General features: G+C 51.0%; 1 protein-coding gene across 1 annotated transcript in view; it reads right to left on the bottom strand.

Moving 5' to 3' along the window:
• The window catches only part of LOC122385704 (receptor-type tyrosine-protein phosphatase N2-like), a 66,379-nt gene that overhangs the window by 7,494 nt on the left and 37,521 nt on the right, over positions 1–21,364 (bottom strand). Inside the window, exons 6-13 of the mRNA XM_043374152.1 lie at positions 16,417–16,582; positions 15,670–16,151; positions 15,227–15,341; positions 9,098–9,234; positions 8,884–8,984; positions 8,483–8,569; positions 7,854–7,933; positions 7,387–7,454 (exon numbers count right to left, since the gene is read on the bottom strand). Of these exons, the coding sequence (XP_043230087.1) occupies positions 7,387–7,454; positions 7,854–7,933; positions 8,483–8,569; positions 8,884–8,984; positions 9,098–9,234; positions 15,227–15,341; positions 15,670–16,151; positions 16,417–16,582 (1,236 nt within the window). The remainder of the gene's footprint in view (positions 1–7,386; positions 7,455–7,853; positions 7,934–8,482; positions 8,570–8,883; positions 8,985–9,097; positions 9,235–15,226; positions 15,342–15,669; positions 16,152–16,416; positions 16,583–21,364) is intronic.

A 21,364-nucleotide genomic window follows, 5' to 3' on the forward strand; every position in this document is an offset into this window, starting at 1 on the left:
GACACTGAGCTCTGTGGACAGAGGTGGACACCGAGCTCTGTGGACAGAGGTGGACGGACTCTGAGCTCTGTGGACAGAGGTGGACGGACACACTGAGCTTTGTGTGTGGACAGAGGTGGACACTGAGCTCTGTGGACAGAGGTGGACGGACACTGAGCCCTGTGGACAGAGGTGGACGGACACACTGAGCTTTGTGTGTGGACAGAGGTGGACACTGAGCCCTGTGGACAGAGGTGGACGGACACTGAGCCCTGTGGACAGAGGTGGACGGACACTGAGCTCTGTGGACAGAGGTGGACAAGACGCACTGAGCTCTGTGGACAGAGGTGGACACCGAGCTCTGTGGACAGAGGTGGACAAGACACTGAGCTCTGTGGACAGAGGTGGACGGACACACTGAGCTTTGTGTGTGGACAGAGGTGGACACTGAGCTCTGTGGACAGAGGTGGACGGACACTGAGCTCTGTGGACAGAGGTGGACGGACACTGAGCTCTGTGGACAGAGGTGGACGGACACTGAGCTCTGTGGACAGAGGTGGACGGACACTGAGCTCTGTGGACAGAGGTGGACAAGACGCACTGAGCTCTGTGGACAGAGGTGGACGGACACTGATCTCTGTGGACAGAGGTGGACAAGACACACTGAGCTCTGTGGACAGAGTTGGGCGGACACTGAGCTCTGTGGACAGAGGTGGACACTGAGGTCTGTGGACAGAAGTGGACGGACACCGAGCTCTGTGGACAGAGGTGGACACTGAGCTCTGTGGACAGAGTTGGGCGGACACTGAGCCCTGTGGACAGAGGTGGACACTGAGCTCTGTGGACAGAGTTGGGCGGACACTGAGCTCTGTGTGTGGACAGAGGTGAACACTAACTCTGTGGACAAAGGTATGTGGACAGAGGTAAACGGACACACTGAGCTCTGTGGACAGATGTGGACACTGAGCTCTGTGGACAGAGGTGGACACTGAGCCCTGTGGACAGAGGTGGACGGACACTGAGCTCTGTGGACAGAGGTGGACACTGAGCTCTGTGGACAGAGGTGGACACTGAGCTCTGTGGACATACGGCGAACGAGACATAATCCCCTGTGGAACAGGGAGGAAGACAATGGGTGTGTATGTAAAGAGATCTGACCAAGACAATTACCGCCAATGCGTGAGCGAAGCGAATATACGTGAGCAAATCCTATAGCCCCCTGCCGGCCGGACATCATAATTCACAAGGCATTTGACAAACCTCGAAGGAATTCCCTCGTAGCTCAGCGTCAACAGCAGTAGGTATGTACCCACCAACTACATTTATCTGACAAAACTCATTGGCGACGACTTGAGCTTTCGATTACCAAGTTAAATAGAAGTGAGTGGCTGCTTACCAGCTGACATGTAATTAAAGCATTCAGAGGCGATTCCCAACTTTCCTGGGGTTCACTGAAGTTGGGTTCGATTCCCTCGGAGCTATAGAAATCTCGAAACCAAGGCAAACAGAGCGGTCGTTTTATCCGTCGGCCATCAAATCAGACTGTCTGATGGGCTTCACACCAGGGTATAGGCATTGGCCATTGAACTAGGGTTCACACCACCTCAGGGCGATGATGGGACGGCACCCCATTCTCCGGTCTCTGGCAAAGTAATAGTCCGCTTCATCTTTCTTTGAACTTATATGTGTGGTCTGGGCTAAAATGACAACCAAATGCTACAGACATTTGTCATTTACGCTTTTTGCACTGTTGTGGCACCAGATGTGAGTGACTCATATTTTGACATCCGCTGATGTTTTCGCAACCAGGCTTCGCTTTGCGTTGATCAGTTAAGAGTAAAGGTTTTTTCAATGGACCTTACCGAGGCCTGCAATTTTTCATTTTCGCGTCCTTCTGAATGCTGCGTGATAGTCTGAACTCGATCGTCAGAGAATATTGCTTACCAACTCAACTGAATAGAACTTACTTTTTGCAGCGTCTTTTTGTCACCAAAATCCATTTCCATGTCGAAGTAAGATGAAAAGAAATTAAACCATGTTACAGTACGGTTTAGTTAAGTGCTTTAAACTAACTATGCGACTCCGACTCTAACCGCGAATCCGACTCCGGACGGTTCTATTGAAATCCATATCATGATATTGAAGTTCATTATATGGAGATCTTTTATCTTGCCTGAAACGATCCCTTGTGCGTTCCAAGGCTTTGCGTTGCAAATATGCATTAAAAATAACAAGAATTAAAAAGCAGTTTCTGGGGAATTCACCATCTTCTGCTTCTTTCCCTGAAAACGTTCGTCCAAAACAGCAAAATGGCCTTTTTTCGACAATATCTGATTTCGAGCGCAGTATCGTCAATAAAACAGGTGTGGTGTTTGACGTTGAGCCATGCAGCATTAACTCCGACTCCGGAGTCAGAGTCGGTAGGATTTTGGCGACTCCAACTTTGAATCTGACTCTGGGCGGAACTGTCGACTACGACCGACTCCAACTCCGATTCCGACTCCGACTCCGCAGCCCTGATGGCCATCTGCAGTACGAACAACCATCGACATAGGTTAGATTCATACCACACATGGACCGGAGTTATTTTCCCGGTCCCATATGGTATTATGTCTATGCATATATTTACCTAGGTATAGGATGAGCAGTATGCATGACTTATTGATAGGTACCTACCAGTTACCTGCACTTTACAAATAATTCTCATCCTTTATTTAAAGATACATTAGTTAAGGCATTTTCTCTTCTTCAACATGAGCTTAATGTTTACGGCCAACAGAAGACACAACTTCAGATTTCGAGTACAAGGTACACCTACGTCACCTAATACAAGTAGGTATGTACACCTAGTAGGTAGGTAAGTAGGTATGTACAAGTAGGTATGTACAGTGGGTCTATTTGAGATCTCCAGAGCCACCACGTGGCGCTACGGTCGGGGTAGGGTGAGTCCAAATCCCGAGGGAAGTGAGGTCACCGGTCATTGTGGGGGAAGGAGGGAGGGGGAGTGACGCGGTATCACGGCGCATGGGGCGTGCGTAGCGCCGGGAGTGGGCCGCCCAGGGCCGCCCGCCACTGCGCCGAGGCTGAGGGGAGGGGATGATGGTTGCGGGTGCGTTCACTCCGGTATATGGTGGTATCCTGTTCATGTGTAACCAGCAAGAATGCGACTGAAGGGAATCATTATCTCAAACGAACGGGCAAGCGAGAGGCAGCGCCAGTTCCAGCCAAAATCTTGAACAATATAATTGAATTCTAGGAGTATTAATAGCATGCAACTATTCAGTCGATAGTTGCATGATGTCTCATGACATCATGGCTTTTCGAAACTGTTATTTGAGTTCGATATTTTTCATTTGGCACGTTCAGTTTTGGTGGGTTTTATCGGGTCGAAAAGAATCAGAAAAGAAAAAAGAGTTGAAATGGCTCCAGACAAATGACCAAAAATATTTTTCTAAATATGAAACTTAGCTAAACGTTTATAAGCGATAATTTTGACTTTTGGGGAGGATATTGGGGAAAGATGTCATCGCATGCTTAGCTGTGTTGCAGTAGAAGGAAAGGGTTTGGTTGTGTCTAGATAAAACCAGACCCGGGAGTGGGGCTCGAGCTCACAACATCGCGTTCAGCTCACAGGTTACCCAACCTCAACACTACGAGCCGAGCACCTATCGCCCTGCGCAGCTTGCTCAGTATTTCGGCTTAAGTTCGGCCAAAGTGTCTGACGTCTGTCAATGTCACGAGGCGAAACCCCGAGGTAAATGTCCGTCCCGGTAGCTCGGTCGGTAGAGCGTTGGACTCCATGTGCCATGTGGTGAAGGCGCACGTCCCGGTTGCAAAAGTCCGGGTTCGAAACACGACGTGTGCTTGACGTTTTTTTAGCCTCCTGACGGGTATGGTTGTGATTGGTGGCAGGCCGCTGCCAGGCGAAGTCAGTGGGGGGGACCGGCCGCGCGCGGCTATGTGCGCACGTTAAAATTTGGACTCTAAACCATAGACCATTTTGCCATAGACTAAACCTCAAAACCATAGTCTGCAATAGACCAGGAATTGCTTGATCGGAGGGTAGATGGCAGGGTCAACGCTTTATAACAAGCTCAGCTTAGCGGGGACTCTGTCCTTGTGATTCCTTCCATTCAAAAGGTTCGGGCCAAATTTATATTAAAAAGGGGGGAGCCGAACCAGGTTGGGCCGCCGGCCGAGTTGAACCAGGCTGGACCGGGGTCATACATGCAATCATGGTCAGACAAAACAGAAGTTAATTCGGGTCAAATATTTTTATTAACTGATCTTATTGTTTTTTAGTTTTCACGTATAATAACTTTTAGCTTTTTATAACTCGAGACTTCATGCACAGAAATGTGGCGTTCGTCCACTTTTCCTCATCGTCTCTTAGCGACTTGATTTCATGTGGTGGCGGAACGGGGGGGGGGGGGGCATCGGGGCACCGTGCCCCCGTTTGATTTTGGGCATTTTAACATTAGCCCTATGGGCGTTGCATGGAAAGAATGGGACCAAAAGTCGGCAGTGCCCCCACTCCATTAAAGGTGTTCCTCCGCCACTGCTTGATTTGACCCTAAAGGCGTCTTACCAGCAAAAAAAATCACCTGCATTATACCTAAATATTTGCCCAAGGGCGCTCTACGCAAGAAACGCCAGCCGGTCAAAAAACTGGCGAACGAATACGATCTTTCTAGTGCTTGAATTATATTCAATGAAAATTTCAGGAGACATAGATAATAGTAATCCTTATAGCTAGGCGCTCGGAGCATTCGCTAGCATTCCATTGCCAGCTGCATTATCAACGCCACATTTGCATTACTCTGGGTGCATCATAAGTAACAGTAGGTGAACCGGCCACAGCAAAACCATGCCTCATTATCCTTTCCTTCCAAGCTGCCAAGCTAACCGGCCGCCCGGCCCACCACCGCGATATGGAACAACACAGGAGTGCGCCATTTGCCTACGGCAGTGCCCCACCGCGCCGGGGCTGTTTGACAGGTCACCCGCACCGTGACCTCGCCACCCGCCCCCCTCCCCGCCCACCTCCCCATCGGGCCCAGCTCGGTAGTGACCTCTCCTTGAATTTGACATGGACTCGACTAAGGCTCAACGCCATCTAGTTACGTCTGGAGATCCTAATAAGATCCACTGTACACCTATAGGCGCTCCCTATCAGCAGCGCATCAATCTTACATCGCATGTATCTGTGAACGATTAAATATCGGTGAGGTGATTTTCCATTCATATCACAGAGGTGGATACTAATTTTTTTTTGTGACTTGTGAGGCTGCTAAACTTTTTTCTTTATATATTGTCATAACTGCTTGGTGAAATGTGAACACCTTGAGACTCGAGTAATTTATAGAGCCACCAATAATTGTTTAATTTTGCATTACGATGCATAACTATTTACTAGTTAGATAGATTCCAACCCATTCTGCGTTTTTTGGACAATCCTGATTCCTGAAGCTGACGTCCACAGCTCAGTGTCCACTGTGTCCACTCGCTCGTTCCAGCACGGAAATGCAATGGAAACACACAACGCTATTTTTTTCAGAGTCCATCTCGGGTTAATTTATGCCTTCTTTATCAGCTCATTTAAGCTACCCACTTTTATTGTCCTCGGCTGTCTGCATATTATAAGCATATTATATGCATATTTAACTGTCTCGTGTACCCAGACCAAGTCCCTTCTGCATTTCCGGTTCCTGCAGGCCAAGCGGTCACCGGCTATCCGACTCTTTATACGCTGGCCTAGGGAGTCGTCCAGCTGACTCTGTCGGTGACTCGGAGCTCAGGAGACTCCGAGTCCCCCTACGGTGTGACCAGCCGTGGAAGGACTCATCAGCCATGATCTCCAGTGAAAGCTTGTGAGTTACCTCGGGCTGCCTTTACATGCCAGTCAGTAAAGGCAGCCCGACTGGCATGTATCACGATCGTATATTGACCATCACAAGGCTGACACGATTCGTCCCATCCGAGGAAACCTCCGGTTGAGATGAGCTGTAAAACTGCTTGAGCGAATTTCGAACGGCAAAGGGGAGATTAAATACATCAGACATTGAAGGTCCATGGTGCGTGCGTTTTGGGTGCACGTCAGAATAGCTATAAGCCGTTTTCACGAAGGCCATCTGGTACACATTTGGTGCATATTTAGTGCAGATTAGGTGCAGATTTGGTCAAATTAGCTTCGGTGTATCTCTTAATAGCTATCAGCTAGGGTTGCGCTAATTGCTTATATGCCTGCTTTGCCATATCATCAGAGAGTATCATCGATTAAAACACTGAAATAAATTCATAAAATGAAGATATTTGCTGTAAAAGAGATTAGGTGCAGATTTGGTCAAATTAGATGCATTCACCGGATAGCCCGTCGTGAAAACGGCTATAGTGACATTTGAGCTAGTGACGGCCAAATGACGAGTCGCAGCCGGGGGGCTGACCTGCTCTGATGTAGTCAAAGTGCCTGAGTGAATTTCGAACGGCAGAGGGGAGGTAAAAGCTAATCAGACTCTGAAGTCCACGGTGCGAGCGTTATCGGCCGGTGACGGGTCGCGGCTGACCGGTCCCACTCACCTCATCCTGGCGGGGCGGCGCGCCGCCGCACAGACGGCCTCCCCAGCGGCGGCCAGCGGCGACAGTGCCGCATTCCTGGCCTCACATCCCAATACGGTCGGCAATTCAGCGCGGCGCCAGTTGCCATGGTGAGCAGGCACAGCACAGGCGCTGATTGGCAAATAGCCGGCGGGACGCCGCCCCGAGCGCCGCCGCCGGGTCGCCCGGGCAACGACAGGTCGCTCTCACCGGCACGATCAATAGCCCAGCGCGGAGAGAGCACGAGAGAGGGAGGGAGAGAGGCGAGGAGGTTCGCTAATCCTGCCAGAGAAACGTTCGGCGACATGTTGTCTCCCTCCCGCTGATCACTCCTAATGGCGAAAGCCGTATCGTGTCAACTTATCAGCGACCACGCCGTTCCGGGCACGACGGTTTGCAACGGATCTGGATGACGAGCTTGCAAATGGATTCAGATCTTGATTAACGCGAAACTCCAATAAATAATTTGTTGTGCAATTAATCTGTTGCGGAATTTCTAGTGTTTAACGATGCACAACACGTCACAATGTCACAAGAGGAAGCTGTGAAACATTGTCTACAAGCAACGGCTTTTTAGTTTAGATCTAGTCTAACATTGGTGTTCTCGTCGCCATCTTTGCTCCTTCCCTCACGTACCAATAGAACCATTCCCTCACTCACCAACCGTTGTCTCATCGCTTTCTCGCCCTACTCATCCCTTTCCGACGCCCTCTCACCCCCTTTTTCCGACTCACGCCCCGGTCCCTTTCTCGCCCAACTCTTCCCTTTTCCGGCTCACGCCCCGTCCTCTTTCTCGCCCCTATTTGTACTCACCCCTTTTCCGACGCCGGCCTCGGTGATGGTTACACCGAGCTCGTTGTTCAGGGTGCCACGAAGACTTCCTGCAATGGATGGCTTCCGTCAGAAGGATGCAGTTATGCTCGTGCATCACCCTGTCGCCTAGCCCAGGCACGCCAGAGCAAACTCAGTGGGCGCTGGGCAGTATCGGCTCATGTAGCATATAAGCTGCAATTTATGCACAATGGACATACTATGCATAACGTTGAACACAAGTTTGGTCCAGTTTTTGCAAATTCTGTTAAGCACAGTTTGACAAAGTAAATGTAATATCATTGTCCACGACTCATGAGCTGCCATGTGCATTGATGTACCTACATTGAGATTCATGTGCATTTTCTGCCGAGGTTGGGATTGCAGGACTAGGTAAGTTCGCCTTAGCCAAATCTCTTGACTGTTGACTGAGCGGGTGGGTGCCAGATGACACGGTGGCGTGATCTTACCTATACGACTGGCTACAGCTGCGGCGTTCAGTTCGAGCTTGTTCGGCTTCACCTTAAACCAAACCTGGTTCTTTTCTGCCCTGGAGAATGGAAACAGACAGTTCCTTTATTAGCGACGATGATGCGCATTAGGACAATCGATTGGCCTCGGCTATGTTCGAAGAGAGACACTGCACAGAAATATGTGCGATTTCCAAACGAAAGCTTCTATCGCAAATGTGATCTTTTTAGGCTTTTGTGGATGTTATTTGATAAAACACTGCACATACATGTCATAATGGGCAGTGGGCATTCACGCCTATCCTTCGCCATACATCACTTGTGGAAGTGGAAATAAAATCCGATTTCATTCCTCGAAATATTTGTCCTGACTCCTGAGATGAACATTCATAATAGCATATGTTTTGCGAACATGATACTCATATCATGATAGATAGTCAAACGATTACGTGTCACTGATAAAATCAAACGATTACGTGTCACTGATAAAATTAGAATTATTTTGTAAGTGTACGTAATTATCTGTTTTATAGAGAAGATTTCAAGTTTTATCGCTGAAATGCAAGCGGTCCTTTAGTTTTGTGCTAACGTATACAGTACGCGCACATAGTATGTTACCCCAGTATTACCCGATATTGTCGAAGGTATTGACGGGTAGGAACAGATCCTTTTCCAGTTGCTTCACGAGTCGTGTGGCTTCATTGCCGTCTTCAAACCTGTCGAAGGAGGTCATCGGGTCAGGGAGTCTGGCATCTCGTCAGCACGCGCTGGGCGGCCCTCAACTTTGATCTTTAGGAGCGCTGGGTGGAAAGTGGTTGCTGCAAGGAGCGGAATGCATGCCACTTTGGGATCCGCCGACAGTTTGTCTTTTATCTCCAGCAGGCCGACCCCATTTAAAGCTTCTCTCGCTCCCACCAGGAGCCTGCCATTTCCTCTCCATCCATCCTGGATCACCGACAGGTCCTCCCCGCTCCCCCCCCCCTTCCAGCCTGAGCCGCCGACACCCCCTGTCCCCTGTCCCTGTGCTCACCTGTTCTGGACCTCCATGTAGACGTAGTCGAGATCGGTGTCGACTTGGGGCCCCGGCGAGCGGTCGACGCTGCGCGACTTTTTGGCGGGCTGGCCGGCCTCCTGCGGGTGGGTCGGCACTCGGTCACAGGCTCTAACGTAACGGGGCGGTGTGACGGCGGCAGATCAGCCGCGTCTGGGCAGCAGCGGCTCTGTGGGGCGGCGGGAGGACCCACCTGGGACTGCTGGGAGGGCGGCGCGCCGCTCGGCGTGGCCTCCGGACTCGGGTTGACGTCCTCGGCCACCCTGTCCACCCTGTCCTCGGCCACCCTGTCCACGCGCCGCGACTCGCTGTCCACCGAAAAGGCGTCCTCTGAAAGCCGCAGACAGTGGCGTCATTAACCGAAATACTGTCAATATCCTTAGGTTTACCTACACAAACACTCACTATATTTCTTAATGAACTGTGCACTTCCAAGTGTTAGGATGTCATTGAACTTATGCGCACAAAGTGCAACCGGCAAGCATAACTGTCTGGCGTTGATACATTTCCTACTTACAGCTGCGTCCACGACTTACCGTTGGAATTATAAGCGGTTTATTTGCAGTTAGCTGCATCATTCGCATATGAAAATGGACGCTATCAGAAAGCTGAACATAATTGTCTGAGTGTAGACTGATTTCCACAGCATGCCTGCAGATCGGACAAATAAGCAACAGTCGCAGTAAAAGTGGATGACAGATTTGTGTTCAGAAATGAGGGTGTTGCTTTGCTGTTATAGAAGACATAATATTTACAATTGCTTTGCTGTGTAGTGTTGTTTTGCATAGGAGGAGCGCACCTGTTGCGCGGAGGGCTGGCAGGGTCTCCCACCCATAGGCTGGGCTTGCCCCTGTCCGGTCAAACAGTAGCACCAGCAGTAGAAGGGGGAGAGGTGGCGCCCGCACCGCGCCGGGCAGCCTCAGCGTGCGCATCGTACTCGGATATCAGAAAGGTCAGCTCAACCGCCCATAACTCCGGTTCACAAGGACGGCTACGGTCCGCAGCTCACCATCCGCGGCTCGGAGCTCAGAACCTCCCGATAAAGTCACAGTTAACAGTGGTGCAGTTCACAGGAGGTTCACAGTACTCAGGAGCACCGCTCTCAGTCCACTGGAGTTCTGTCTAGTAACCAGAGCGGCGTCCTCAGTCCACAGTATAATGTTGTCCACAGTCCACAAGAGTTTCCACCCCAGCACCGCACACAGAACGTCTCGCGTATGGCTCCGGGACCCACGTTACATGGGGCCAGGTGGTGGCTGGCAGCCGCTCCGCCCGGCGCCCGCCACGATCGCACCGCGGCCTGCACAGGACTGAAGGCGGCAGTCGACAGCGGCGTCGGCAAAAAGGCGCCGCCCCCGTCCTCCCCCCCCACCCCTGGCGGGTGTCAGCCCCGCGCCGAGACGGTAACAGGTGTGTCAGGCGCAGTGACGGCGGCCGCGGCCTGGGTGGACCGGGGAGACAGGAGCTGGCACATCCCGGCCGGACCCCGGGTCTGACCTGACCCGGTCTGACCCGGCCCGGACTGACCTGACCTGGACTGACGTAGCCCTGGTCTGACTTAATCTGGCCTGATTCAGTCTGATTCGGTCTGACCTGACCTGATCTGACCTGACACAGACTGACCTGACCCTGGTCTGACCCATCCCTGATATGACCCAGTCCTAGCCTGACCTGACCTAGACTGACCTGACCCGGTCTGACCCGGAATGAGCCCTTGTCCCATTCATATCCCGCCTGATATGACCCACCACGCCCAGTCTGACCCAGTCTGGTTTGAACTGACCGGGACCGCCGCGATAGGACTTGACATCGCGCGACTCGACCTAATTTGATCGGGTGGGCGATAAATACAGAAATCATCAATCGGACAAACTTTATTAGATTGATCTATATAATTTGATTGCTGAAACTCTGCTTCCTAGTATTCTGGCGATGTTTTCACACCACGTTCACGTTTTCGAAGCCTGTATAATTTTGCTTATAGCTTACTGCTTAGGTGAGCATAAATGCTTGTCACGAACTTGTGCGTGCTCTGCTGGTTTGGTGCCTGTGCTATCCCACCTGCAGCTGCACATACCGCGTTGAGTGAGGTCAGGCCTTGTGTCTCAGCCCCCCTTTCCGAGTTCGGGGCCAGGGCCGTGTGGGTCTCTGAGCCTCTTGGGGCGTCATGTAGCGACGTCATGTCCCGCTTCTGCCGTCACCCTCCCTCCCTCCCTCCCTCCTCTGCCGAGGTGTGTTCGACAGGTTCCGCACGACGTCGGTCGCCGTCGGCGGCAGCTGCGATAGGTATACCGCTGCTGACAGGACCGCGGCTCCGATAGGTAGTGTATACGCTACATACATACATACGAGCCGCTGACAGTGCGGCAGCCGGAGCAAGTCGAGCTGACGTCAGTGGCCGCTGCTGTGCAGTTTTTGCAAATGCACACCTGTTCACTTCCCGTGTCTCGGTGTCAGAAACGTTTAGGCTAGCCCTATTCACCACCAATGCCCCATGGTGCCCCGCAACAAGCATGGCTCCATGTCGGGCTGTATGACTCCAATGCCGTATCCAGGTATCTCAGCTCCATATCAGTTATCCCGACTCCATGTCAGGTAGGTATCTCAACTCCATATCAGGTTTTCTATCCTCATGTCAGTTTGTCTGCCTCCATGTCGAGTATCCCGGCTCCATGTCAGTCAGGTACCCCGGCTCCATGTGAGGTATCCCAGCTCTGTGTCAGGTACCCCGGCTTTTATCCCCCGCAGGAGATTACCGCGCACCATTCAGACTATTCCCAGCTCGGCGCGCTGTTTGGCCCGGTTTCCATGGTTACGCGTCGCGATCGACGACAAATCGCCGGCGCGGCGGGGCTAATTTGTACACACAGCTCGGAGGCGGCGGGTCCGGTGATCACGCCGGCGCCGGCGAGCTGAAGGTGCGGCCACCGAGCGGGGAGAACAGAGTGCCGTCCGATCAGCCCCGAGATCGCCAGTCCGCCGGGATCGGGGTGCATGCACTGATACAGCAAGAGTTCTGTTTGTGAACCTTCTGGCTGCTCTATGTATATACCTAGATGGAATCGAAATGAATGTGTGACTATCCATTCTAATTGACGCGAACAACAATCGGGGCTTCGATGGCAACCACTCGTATGGTCGATCACCAAATGGAATACTTCACAATTGACGAGCTCAAGCTTTCTTAACCCGCGCTCTGGCAGTCCTGAAGAGTCTCCGCAGAGAACATGTACCTATAACCTATATTACATTTATGATGCATGTTGTAGATAAAGGCGTGAGGGCTTGCAGTATTTTTTTAAATATTTATTGATAAGCACGCAAAATATAAAAATCACTCCAGTCGAAATTACTTGGCAGCATGCCCAAGAAAGAGTTTTTATCGACCGGAAAGTTCAATTTTAAAAACAAAAGTAATGAATTTAGTATCATGCTCTGGAAATCGTATAGGGGAAGCGGGGGGAGCACCGCCACCTTAAGCATTTCTGCTCACCGAGCTGATATGCGTAGTAAAAACGAAGCTCTTTTGCATTCATGCGAAAGTAGGAATGTTTTCCTACATGTTGGCATAGTTTCCAGCGCTCCATATAAAATTTCGCTACTTTACAGACGTCGAAAACAAGTCCTGCATTTTTCGTCCTCCAAAAAATGTGCGGGTAGCACCGCCACTGATGGCGATGTTATCCACAGATCGGCCTTACGGTGACACTGACAGCCACCCTTGGAAGCGTTACTGCTGTCTGAAATAGTAACTCAAACTCATATAAGACACACAAGAGTTGGTTGTTAGTTTGTCACAGATCAGACTGTTTGTTGCGGACAATATGCATACAAAGCATGACAAATTCACGTTTATTTCGAAACATCCAGTGAAGTCAAACGTGAGGTTAAAAAACAGACGACGTTTGCGGCCTAACTAAAGCTCTTCTCCGAGCTGAGTGAATCATCATTGCGGCTTTATCCATTTTGCCACCCCTTGGGGTAGCACCGCCGAGCATGGCGGTGTTACCCCACTCACAGCATTGGACCGACAACGCCCCGACAGCAAAACAAGCCGGGACGCGATTCTTCTGTAATTCCTTTCTCAACAAAGAGCACTTCATGCCCTCGAATTTAACGTAAAAATCAAGGCATTTTGACTTGAAATGACCACTTACTTGCTGCTCAAACATGCCAAATGATTGCAACGATGGTTTGAAATTCACAAAATGGGCAATAGCGATCTCAAAATCAAATAAATCTTAGCGAAACCTACCTCACGCGGCGTCCCGTTTCCGTTCGGACACCGAAATGGCGGGTGTTTACATTTACAATTCAGAGTTTTGCCGATAGAGAGGATGGCGGTGTTTCCCACATGGCGGTGCTACCCCCGCTTCCCCTATTAGGTACCAGAGGCATGAATGAGATGGTTGAACAAAAAATACTAGTTTCTTGAATGAAGCAGTTTTACTTGCAATAGCAGTGATAACCCCGTTTATATATTTTTGCAGTTTTTTAAAAGTAAAAGTTTATTTTAGTAATCCCTACGTCCTTTAACAAAACGCGCGCTTTTGTAGCTTTTGATGGCCTATATAAAAACGTAAAATTATAATTTTAGACTTTTACATATAAGTTTTCAGTATGATGAAGGCCTGGCTGAAACACTGCATGATGGAAAGCTGATCCACCAGTATCGGCAGCGCGGGCTGTTGTTTTCAGACAAATCTGTCCGCAGTCCGATATCAGGCCTCTGTCACACTGGGACATCATTTCCCGACATCATATGGCGGGCGCTCGCCAACACGTGGCGCCGCCGGCAGCACGTGCCGCCCCGAACGGGAGCCCCGCGGCACGTGCCGTCCGCGGGTGTTTGCGCGTCGGTGCTCGGGCAGGGCGCGGGGAGCGGCGCGGCTTACCGGGCCGGATTACCACGGACCGTAAACAGCGCCCGGCTCTAATACAAATCAGCACAGAGCCGGCGGATCACACGGGAGAGCTGCCCCGGCACCCGGGAGGCAGGCGCGTTGCTGCGCCAGTACATACTCACGGCGTGTGCTAGAATTTAATTGAATGCGATGACGTCTCATCTCATTCAATGTATAATGCAGCATGTTTAAAACATTGCATATTGCATTCAGTACATATTTAATGCAATGCATTATCACTCTGCTTTCAACAGTACAAAAGTTAAGTGTCCAGGTAAGATTATGAAATTTGTTACAGATCGTTATCATCGCAAAAAACTGCTAGCTGGTAGCCGGTTGGTGTTGTCAGCTGTAATGACACCGAAAGCCCCGCATGGCGTGACCATACCGGGACGTTTAAACTGACGCTTTGGCTTGCAGTTCGAAACTGTTTTTTTTTTTTGCATTCGCCGCCACCCTTTATACGAGTATCACATCCGTAAAATGGATCACAAATCACTCTGATTTCTACTCAGGACTCCCAAATGCCTCTTATCAGCCCAACGGTCCTCAACCCCCCTCCCCCCGTTTCGGCCTGGACGAGCATTTCATCCGATGGCGCGAGTAGATCCATCGGAGAATGTCACGGTGTGGCACAGTGACCGTTTTCAGGGCTGAGAGGCCTTTCCCTCACTCCTCCCACTGAGAGGCGGGGTTATGACTTATGTCTCACCTCCCATTGAGGGGCCAGTCACTCTCACTCTGCAGTCGTGTGTCACATGTCCCACAGAAAGGTGGGCTTGTGTTTAATATTCCACTGACAGCCGGGACTGTGTCTCATATCCCACTGAGAAGCGGGACTGTGTCTCACCTCCCACTGAGAGGCGGGACTGTGTCTCACCTCCCACTGAGAGGCGGGACTGTGTCTCACCTCCGACTGAGAGGCGGGACTGTGTCTCACCTCCCACTGAGAGGCGGGACTGTGTCTCATGTCCCACTGAGAGGCGTGGTCGTGTCTCATATCCCACTGAGAAGCGGGGCTGTGTCTCGCCTCCAACTGAGAGGCGGGGTCGTGTCTCATATCCCACTGAGAAGCGAAGCTGTGTCTCACCTCCGGCTGAGAGGCGGGACTGTGTCTCACCTCCCACTGAGAGGCGGGACTGTGTCTCACCTCCCACTGAGAGGCGGGACTGTGTCTCACCTCCCAATGGGAGGAGGCTGTGTATATTCTCCCACTGAGAGGCGGGACTGTGTCTCACCTCCGACTGAGAGGCGGGGCTGTGCCTCACCTCCGGCTGAGAGGCAGGGCTGTGTCTTACCTCCCACTGAAAGGCGGGACTGTGTCACACCTCCGGCTGAGAGGCGGGACTGTGTCTCACCTCCGGCTGAGAGGCGGGACTGTGTCTCACCTCCGGCTGAGAGGCGGGACTGTGTCTCACCTCCGGCTGATAGGCGGGGCTCCGGTGGCGGTGACTGGGCCGAATCCTGGTCCATCGATTCCATTGGCTCCTGTTCCATCGGCTCGATCGGCAGCGATTCCATCGGATTGATCTCCTGAAATAGTTTCATATGTGTCCAATCATGTCCATGTGACCATTCTGACCGTCCAACTTTCTGTTACAGCATTAACAGCTAAGGTTATTCGTTTGGAATGTGGTAGGAAATGATTTATCGGTGCCAGGCGCAGTTCTGACGGTGACCATCAGTAAACGCATGGGTAACCGCTTGCATAGGTATTGGTTCATAAATGTGCATATGTACGTACGCGCGGCAAAGGTCAATCGAACGGCAGACTGTGTTTCTTTGACGCACTGACATATTACACATGCCACCCTGATATTGTTCCGGGTGTGTTGCGTTTCTTTTTGTGCCAAATATTTACCTGGTCCGGCACGGGCGCCTTTCCGTCGAAGTCGTAGTCGAAGGCGAAGTTGTTGACGCCGAACCAGGGGCCGGGCTTTTTGATATCGAGCCGCTCGGCGCGCCGGAACTCGGGGTCGGAGCGCACGCTCAGCGGGATCGGCTCCAGGTCGCCGTAGTCGCCGTAGTCGCCGCCGTAGTCGCCGTAGTCGCCGTCGTAGTCGGAGGGGTACTGGGCCATCTCGTCCGGCGGCCCCAGGTCCAGCACGATCTCGGCGGGCGAGTCGGCGGCGGCCTGGCGCTCCAGCTCGTCGAGCGCCCCGCCACCGCCGCCGCCGGCCCGCTGCAGCTGCTGGTCCACGGAGCGCACCAGCTGCGCCAGCTGGTGGATCTGCGAGTCGGCCGGCAGCGGCCCCAGATCGAACTCGACCGGCGCCGAGCGCTTCATGGCCGGGGGCAGCAGCACGCCGGCCGCCGCCGGCTCCAGGCCGTCCCGCGCCAGCTCTGCGGGTCAGGCGAGACGAGAGGGTCAGCTGGGACGAGGGGTGCGGGACCGGGAGAACAGGGTGGCAGAGACTTAGCGCCATCTGACTTCAGATGGACAGTTTTTTTGCCGTCTATGCATGATTGAAACACATCCGTGAAATTAATATCTACCGAAAGCCAGGCGCACAAAAGAGTGGACATTATTCAAAAATAATGTTACTATACGCCTGCCTTTGCCTAGCTGATGATGGCTACACAGTTGCAATTATGTAAGTGATGTTACCTTCCAGATCGTAGTCATCAGCAAGCCATTCGAGCGGGATCGGCTGGTCCAGGTCGGGCACTAGAGCTTCCCCGTCGTCCTGGTAGGTGGCGGGCAGGTAGAGCTCCTCGATGAACTCGCTATCCGCCGGGCCGAACCTCACGAGCGCCTCGTCGGCGACGGTGTCCTGGGGACGGACCCGACGTCTGCGTCAGTATTGCGGCGCTGTGAACTGTCACCGCCGCCTGCAGACGGGCGCTGCACGTCCACCAGCGGACGGGCTGGGGGTCCGTCCTGGCCTGTGGACGGGCTGAGGGTCCGTCCAGTCCTGTGGACGGGCTGGGGGTCCGTCCAGTCCTGTGGACGGCGACACTGCAGAGGGTTCATCTCAGGCATGAGAAGGTCCATCTCAGGCACAGAGCCGGCCCTTTTCAGGACAGAGAAGGCAAGGACAGACCCAGATCCATCCTATAGATACATTTGTACTGACCGCTGAGGTTTGAGCCTGATGCGCCAAAATTGGTAACATGTTATCCATGTATGTTATCCATGACAAATATAAACATATGAAAAGCGACAATATTATTTACATTTTAATTATGTATTTGGGTAATATTGTCGTTATTTATATATCTCGCAATTTATACTATCATCACGTGGCGCATGAGAACCCGGGACTAATAACCGTTTTAGATGGGTGAGTATGAGTACTGAGCGATTTTCGCTTAGGTTTGAGCTTAAAGGTAGTGTGCCAGCTTTCCTGGACCGTATGGAGTCAATGGCCCAGATAAGGAGAACCGGATTTTTAGAACTTATCCATACCTTCAAAACTCATGGAAACGTCTTAAATTCTTCAAATTTTGAGTACCCCAGTGCGAAATTCGCCCCGACGGGTTGTCGGTCGTACCCCAACCACATTTCACACCACTATGAACAATAAATGCACACACTGAAATCGCTATTACCGATAGGCTCATCCAATCAAGTTTCGATAAACCCGTTCATCATCATCTCCTGCGGTTTCGAACACGCCTGTTAGGTGGTGCGGTAGACCGCGCCCAAAGCCAGGGCCCCGGTAACGTGAGGTAGCCGAGTCGGGGCAGCGTGCGCTGACCCAAGCCGGGGCCGCGCGTCCTCCCGGTGTCATGTGATAGCCCGGGGCTTCCCGCGGGGATGCGGTAGACCGCGCCCAAAGCTGCGGCCCCGGCTTGGGTCAGCGCACGCTGCCCCGACTCGGCTACCTCACGTTACCGGGGCCCTGGCTTTGGGCGCGGCTTCTGCTCATACTTTGTGGTGCGGTGGTGGTGCGTCGGGCCGCGCGCTCTGACTTCGGCCAAGAAAAATGCGCCAGCTGATCATTGTCATTTCTGCCACTTTCATGTGGTGAGATGGGGTCATAACTTTAGAGACGGCTGTTTCATATCAATTATTTTACATAAAATAATATTTCAAACCATAAATTAATGTTCGACAGCCAAATTAAAGAAACAACACCAATACAGGCTTACAGTTTAAATTCGCCATTGTGTTGTCTACGATTAGACAGCTGATAACTCATTCCCGTACGTCGTAACTCTATAATGACCTTTGCTTATTGTCACATGTGCGCCGCATTCGTGATTGTTGCCGACGCCTGTTTGCAGGTCAGCCCACTATAATTGTTATACATATCGAAAAACCGATAAACTTTTAGGCGAAAAAAGCACTATTTTAGGTCCATTTTTGATTTTTTTTTTGCGATATTAGGTAAAAACAGAAGCTACTTATCCTAGGAAAAATAAAATGGGAAATCATTCGAAGGTGGCACACTACCTTTAACCCTCGCCCGTATAGGGGGGGGGGGGGTCGAACGGACCCCCCATGGTTTTTCGCGAATAACTCGCGTAAAAAGCGGCCGATCGCGACGAAACTTTCAGTACCCTCGCATTCATCAATTTCACACCTACCCTGAAAATTTCATGACCCTGACCCAAATGACCTTTGACCTGTGACCTACTTTTCGAGACCATGTTTGGCTGGAATCGCGATTCGGCGTATGTCGGCTCGCATTAGCCGCGCGTTTGCAGTCTTTTCGTGGTTTCAAGCGTTCAAACATGTGATATGATGTTGCCCCCATGCATTAGGGTGGGTGTCAAGGTCACCTGAAGGTCCGGTCAGGTCAATGACCTTTGATGACCTCGGTTCACTTTTTCGAGTTTTACATGTTTCTAGGCCAGTTTTTGGAGCTGAATTCGAATTTAGCAACCATATGAACATTTACGAAGTAGTTTTGGTGCCTTCGTAACATGTTACGAAGCTGTCAGAGGCGGTTGCCACCTACTACGAATACCCTTACTGGTTGACCTGACCTGACCTGACCCGACCTGGCCTAAATACATGAAGACATCATCTGTGATCAAAACTAACATAATATTCGTGATCAGCACCCCGAAAAACCCCATAGCAGCCACACTTTATGACGTTCTAACAGTTCCCGATTTTCCTGCCTTTGGGGTCATTGACCTGACCTGCTAGGTCAACCAATGACCTAGGACCTTAAAATTGGGTATCATCGGCTTCCTCTCGTCACGGGCAACACGCTCGTTTTTTCCGCGAAGCTTTAGCTCGATCAGGGGCGAAACGGCAAGGGGGTCCAACGGACCCCCCCCCTTATACGTTCGCGGCTGGAAAAACACCAATACGGGCGAGGGTTAATATCTGTGCGTCTAATAGCACATAGTTCGGTGCGATTAGTTTTGCTGCCTTCAGCAATATGTGTCTCCTGGTGTAGCCCAGGGCTATTGTTCAAAGTTCCGATATAAACGGAGTCTCGTCTCGTAGGCAGGTATTATTCGCCAGCGTTAGACTGATGGCTTGAGGTACTCTGCTCGCCGCCAAAGGGTTCTGTGATATAGGTGCCTATGCATAATTCCGTGGCAGCAGGAACAACATGGTAAACAAGCATACAGCAAAATGAGCTTCAATGAACTTCAATTTAAAACATCTAAATCGGCGTCACACACCACATACCTACACGTAAAATAGCTCAAATATACCTAATCTACAGTACCCTCCGCTTATGTTTCCCGTCATAGCTTAGGAGTACCAGTTCGGTAGCTTCAAGCTTATGACGAAATCGCTAGATTGAAAATGTAATGCGGCACAGCATTACTCAAGCGGCAAAGTATTGCTGCCATCTTGTGACGGATATATCTGTTACAGACCGTATGAAAACCCAGTCCGTTTGCAAACGGCCTGGCCCAGTCAGACCGTTTGAAAACGACCTGAAAAAGCCGGCCGTTTGCAAACCGCCTGAAATATCAGGCCGTATGAAAACGGCCTAGGCAGTTTGAAACGTCCTAGGCAGTTTGGAAACGGCCTAGTCAGTTTTCAAACGGTCTGGCGAAGTACAACAGCCTCTGAAGATTGAAATCCTTCTGATTGAATCCTTCTGAAGAAGGATCCAGGCTGGTCGATGATCAGGTTACATCCATGTGAATGCTTGCGCATTCCATGCCGAATGACTCGTCTACATGCGTCGAAAATTTTCTTATTGTGCTGATGCTCGGCCCGGCCGTTTTTCGACAATATTACTAATAATACAAGTTCACGGTCCGCCTGTGTACGGCCATCCAGTTGATGGAGCCTGGGGAAGCCACTACTGGTGAGGTCTGGTGAAACGCATCACTACAAGACTCACCGATTATTTTGCGGCATTAAACGCCGAAGCGCGCAATGGACATCAGAGTTCACATCAGTGGCGCGGGAACCGGGGGGGGGGGGCTAGCGGGGGCTGAGCCCCTCCAACTTTTCGGCGGGGGGGGGGGGGGGGCTCGTAATGTATTTGAGTTCACCCACCCACCCGCCCCCAGCTGGAGGAATCGAAATCGGAAATCGTTTGCAAACGGCCTGAATCGGGCCAGGCCGTTTGCAAACGGACTGGGTTTTCATACGGCCTGTAACATATCCAATATATCGAACTGAAGTATTGCGGCACAGCATCACTCAGGCGCTGACCTTTACTGCCATCTTGTGGCGGATACAGCGAACTAGGGTCGTGCGGCACAGCATCACTAACTAGGCGTTGAATACTACTGCCATCTTGTGACAGATATAGCAAACTAAAGCCCTGCGGCGCAGCATCACTCAGGCGCCGACCGCTACTGCCATCTTGTGACGGATATAGCCAACTAGGATCGTGCGGCATGGCATCTTCTAGGCGTTGAATGCTACTGCTATCTTGTGACAGATATAATATGGAACCAATGTAAAGCGGCACATCACAACTCAAGCCACGAAGTACCTCTGTTTTTGATACTGTAACTGGAGTGTATCATTGGACGCTAGCATACTTAATCAAGCGTCACATCAATTACTTAGCCCCTCCACTAGCTCTCAGTGAGTTTTGTCCTATAGTAGGTACTCGTATTAGTAGTGCTTGATATCATCATCCTGGATCAATTTTTAAGCCGTTAAAGATACTTACGTAAAAAGGTCGATTGCTACCCTCGCAGTTGAAACTTTAGCACAATATTGTTGAAGCTGGCAACAGAAGTACCAACCATTTCAACTTTCAGCCTCAGCCCCTAGATACAAGGTATTTGGGACGATAGCCCTCCCATGGCGCCCGCACCTTCCGAAATTAACAAATTTTGCCGTTTTCTTTGCATAGAAATACAAATAAACAGCCATAAAAACAGCCAGCCAGGCAATCATTTTTAGGGAACTTTGTTAGTTGGATTTTTATCATGTTCAGATGTGCCCTCACAACATATAAAATCACTGGGTGTTTCACTAAAAGTGTCAAAAAGTAAATGCTTATTAAAGATATATAAAATACGCAAAGCACGTGGTTGCGCACGTGGCTTTGTTGCAAATTTTTGGACATTTATGCTTTGGCCACTTAAGATATATTTTACACTCATACGGAGCGAGGGCAGGAGGCCAAAGTTACTAGTCGTTTTTTTTTCCTTATACAGAACAAGAACAG

The sequence above is a fragment of the Amphibalanus amphitrite genome, unplaced genomic scaffold (genome assembly GCF_019059575.1).
Source record: "Amphibalanus amphitrite isolate SeventyFive unplaced genomic scaffold, NRLGWU_Aamphi_draft 000228F_arrow, whole genome shotgun sequence".
In the NCBI taxonomy this organism is placed as follows: Eukaryota; Metazoa; Arthropoda; class Thecostraca; order Balanomorpha; family Balanidae; genus Amphibalanus; species Amphibalanus amphitrite.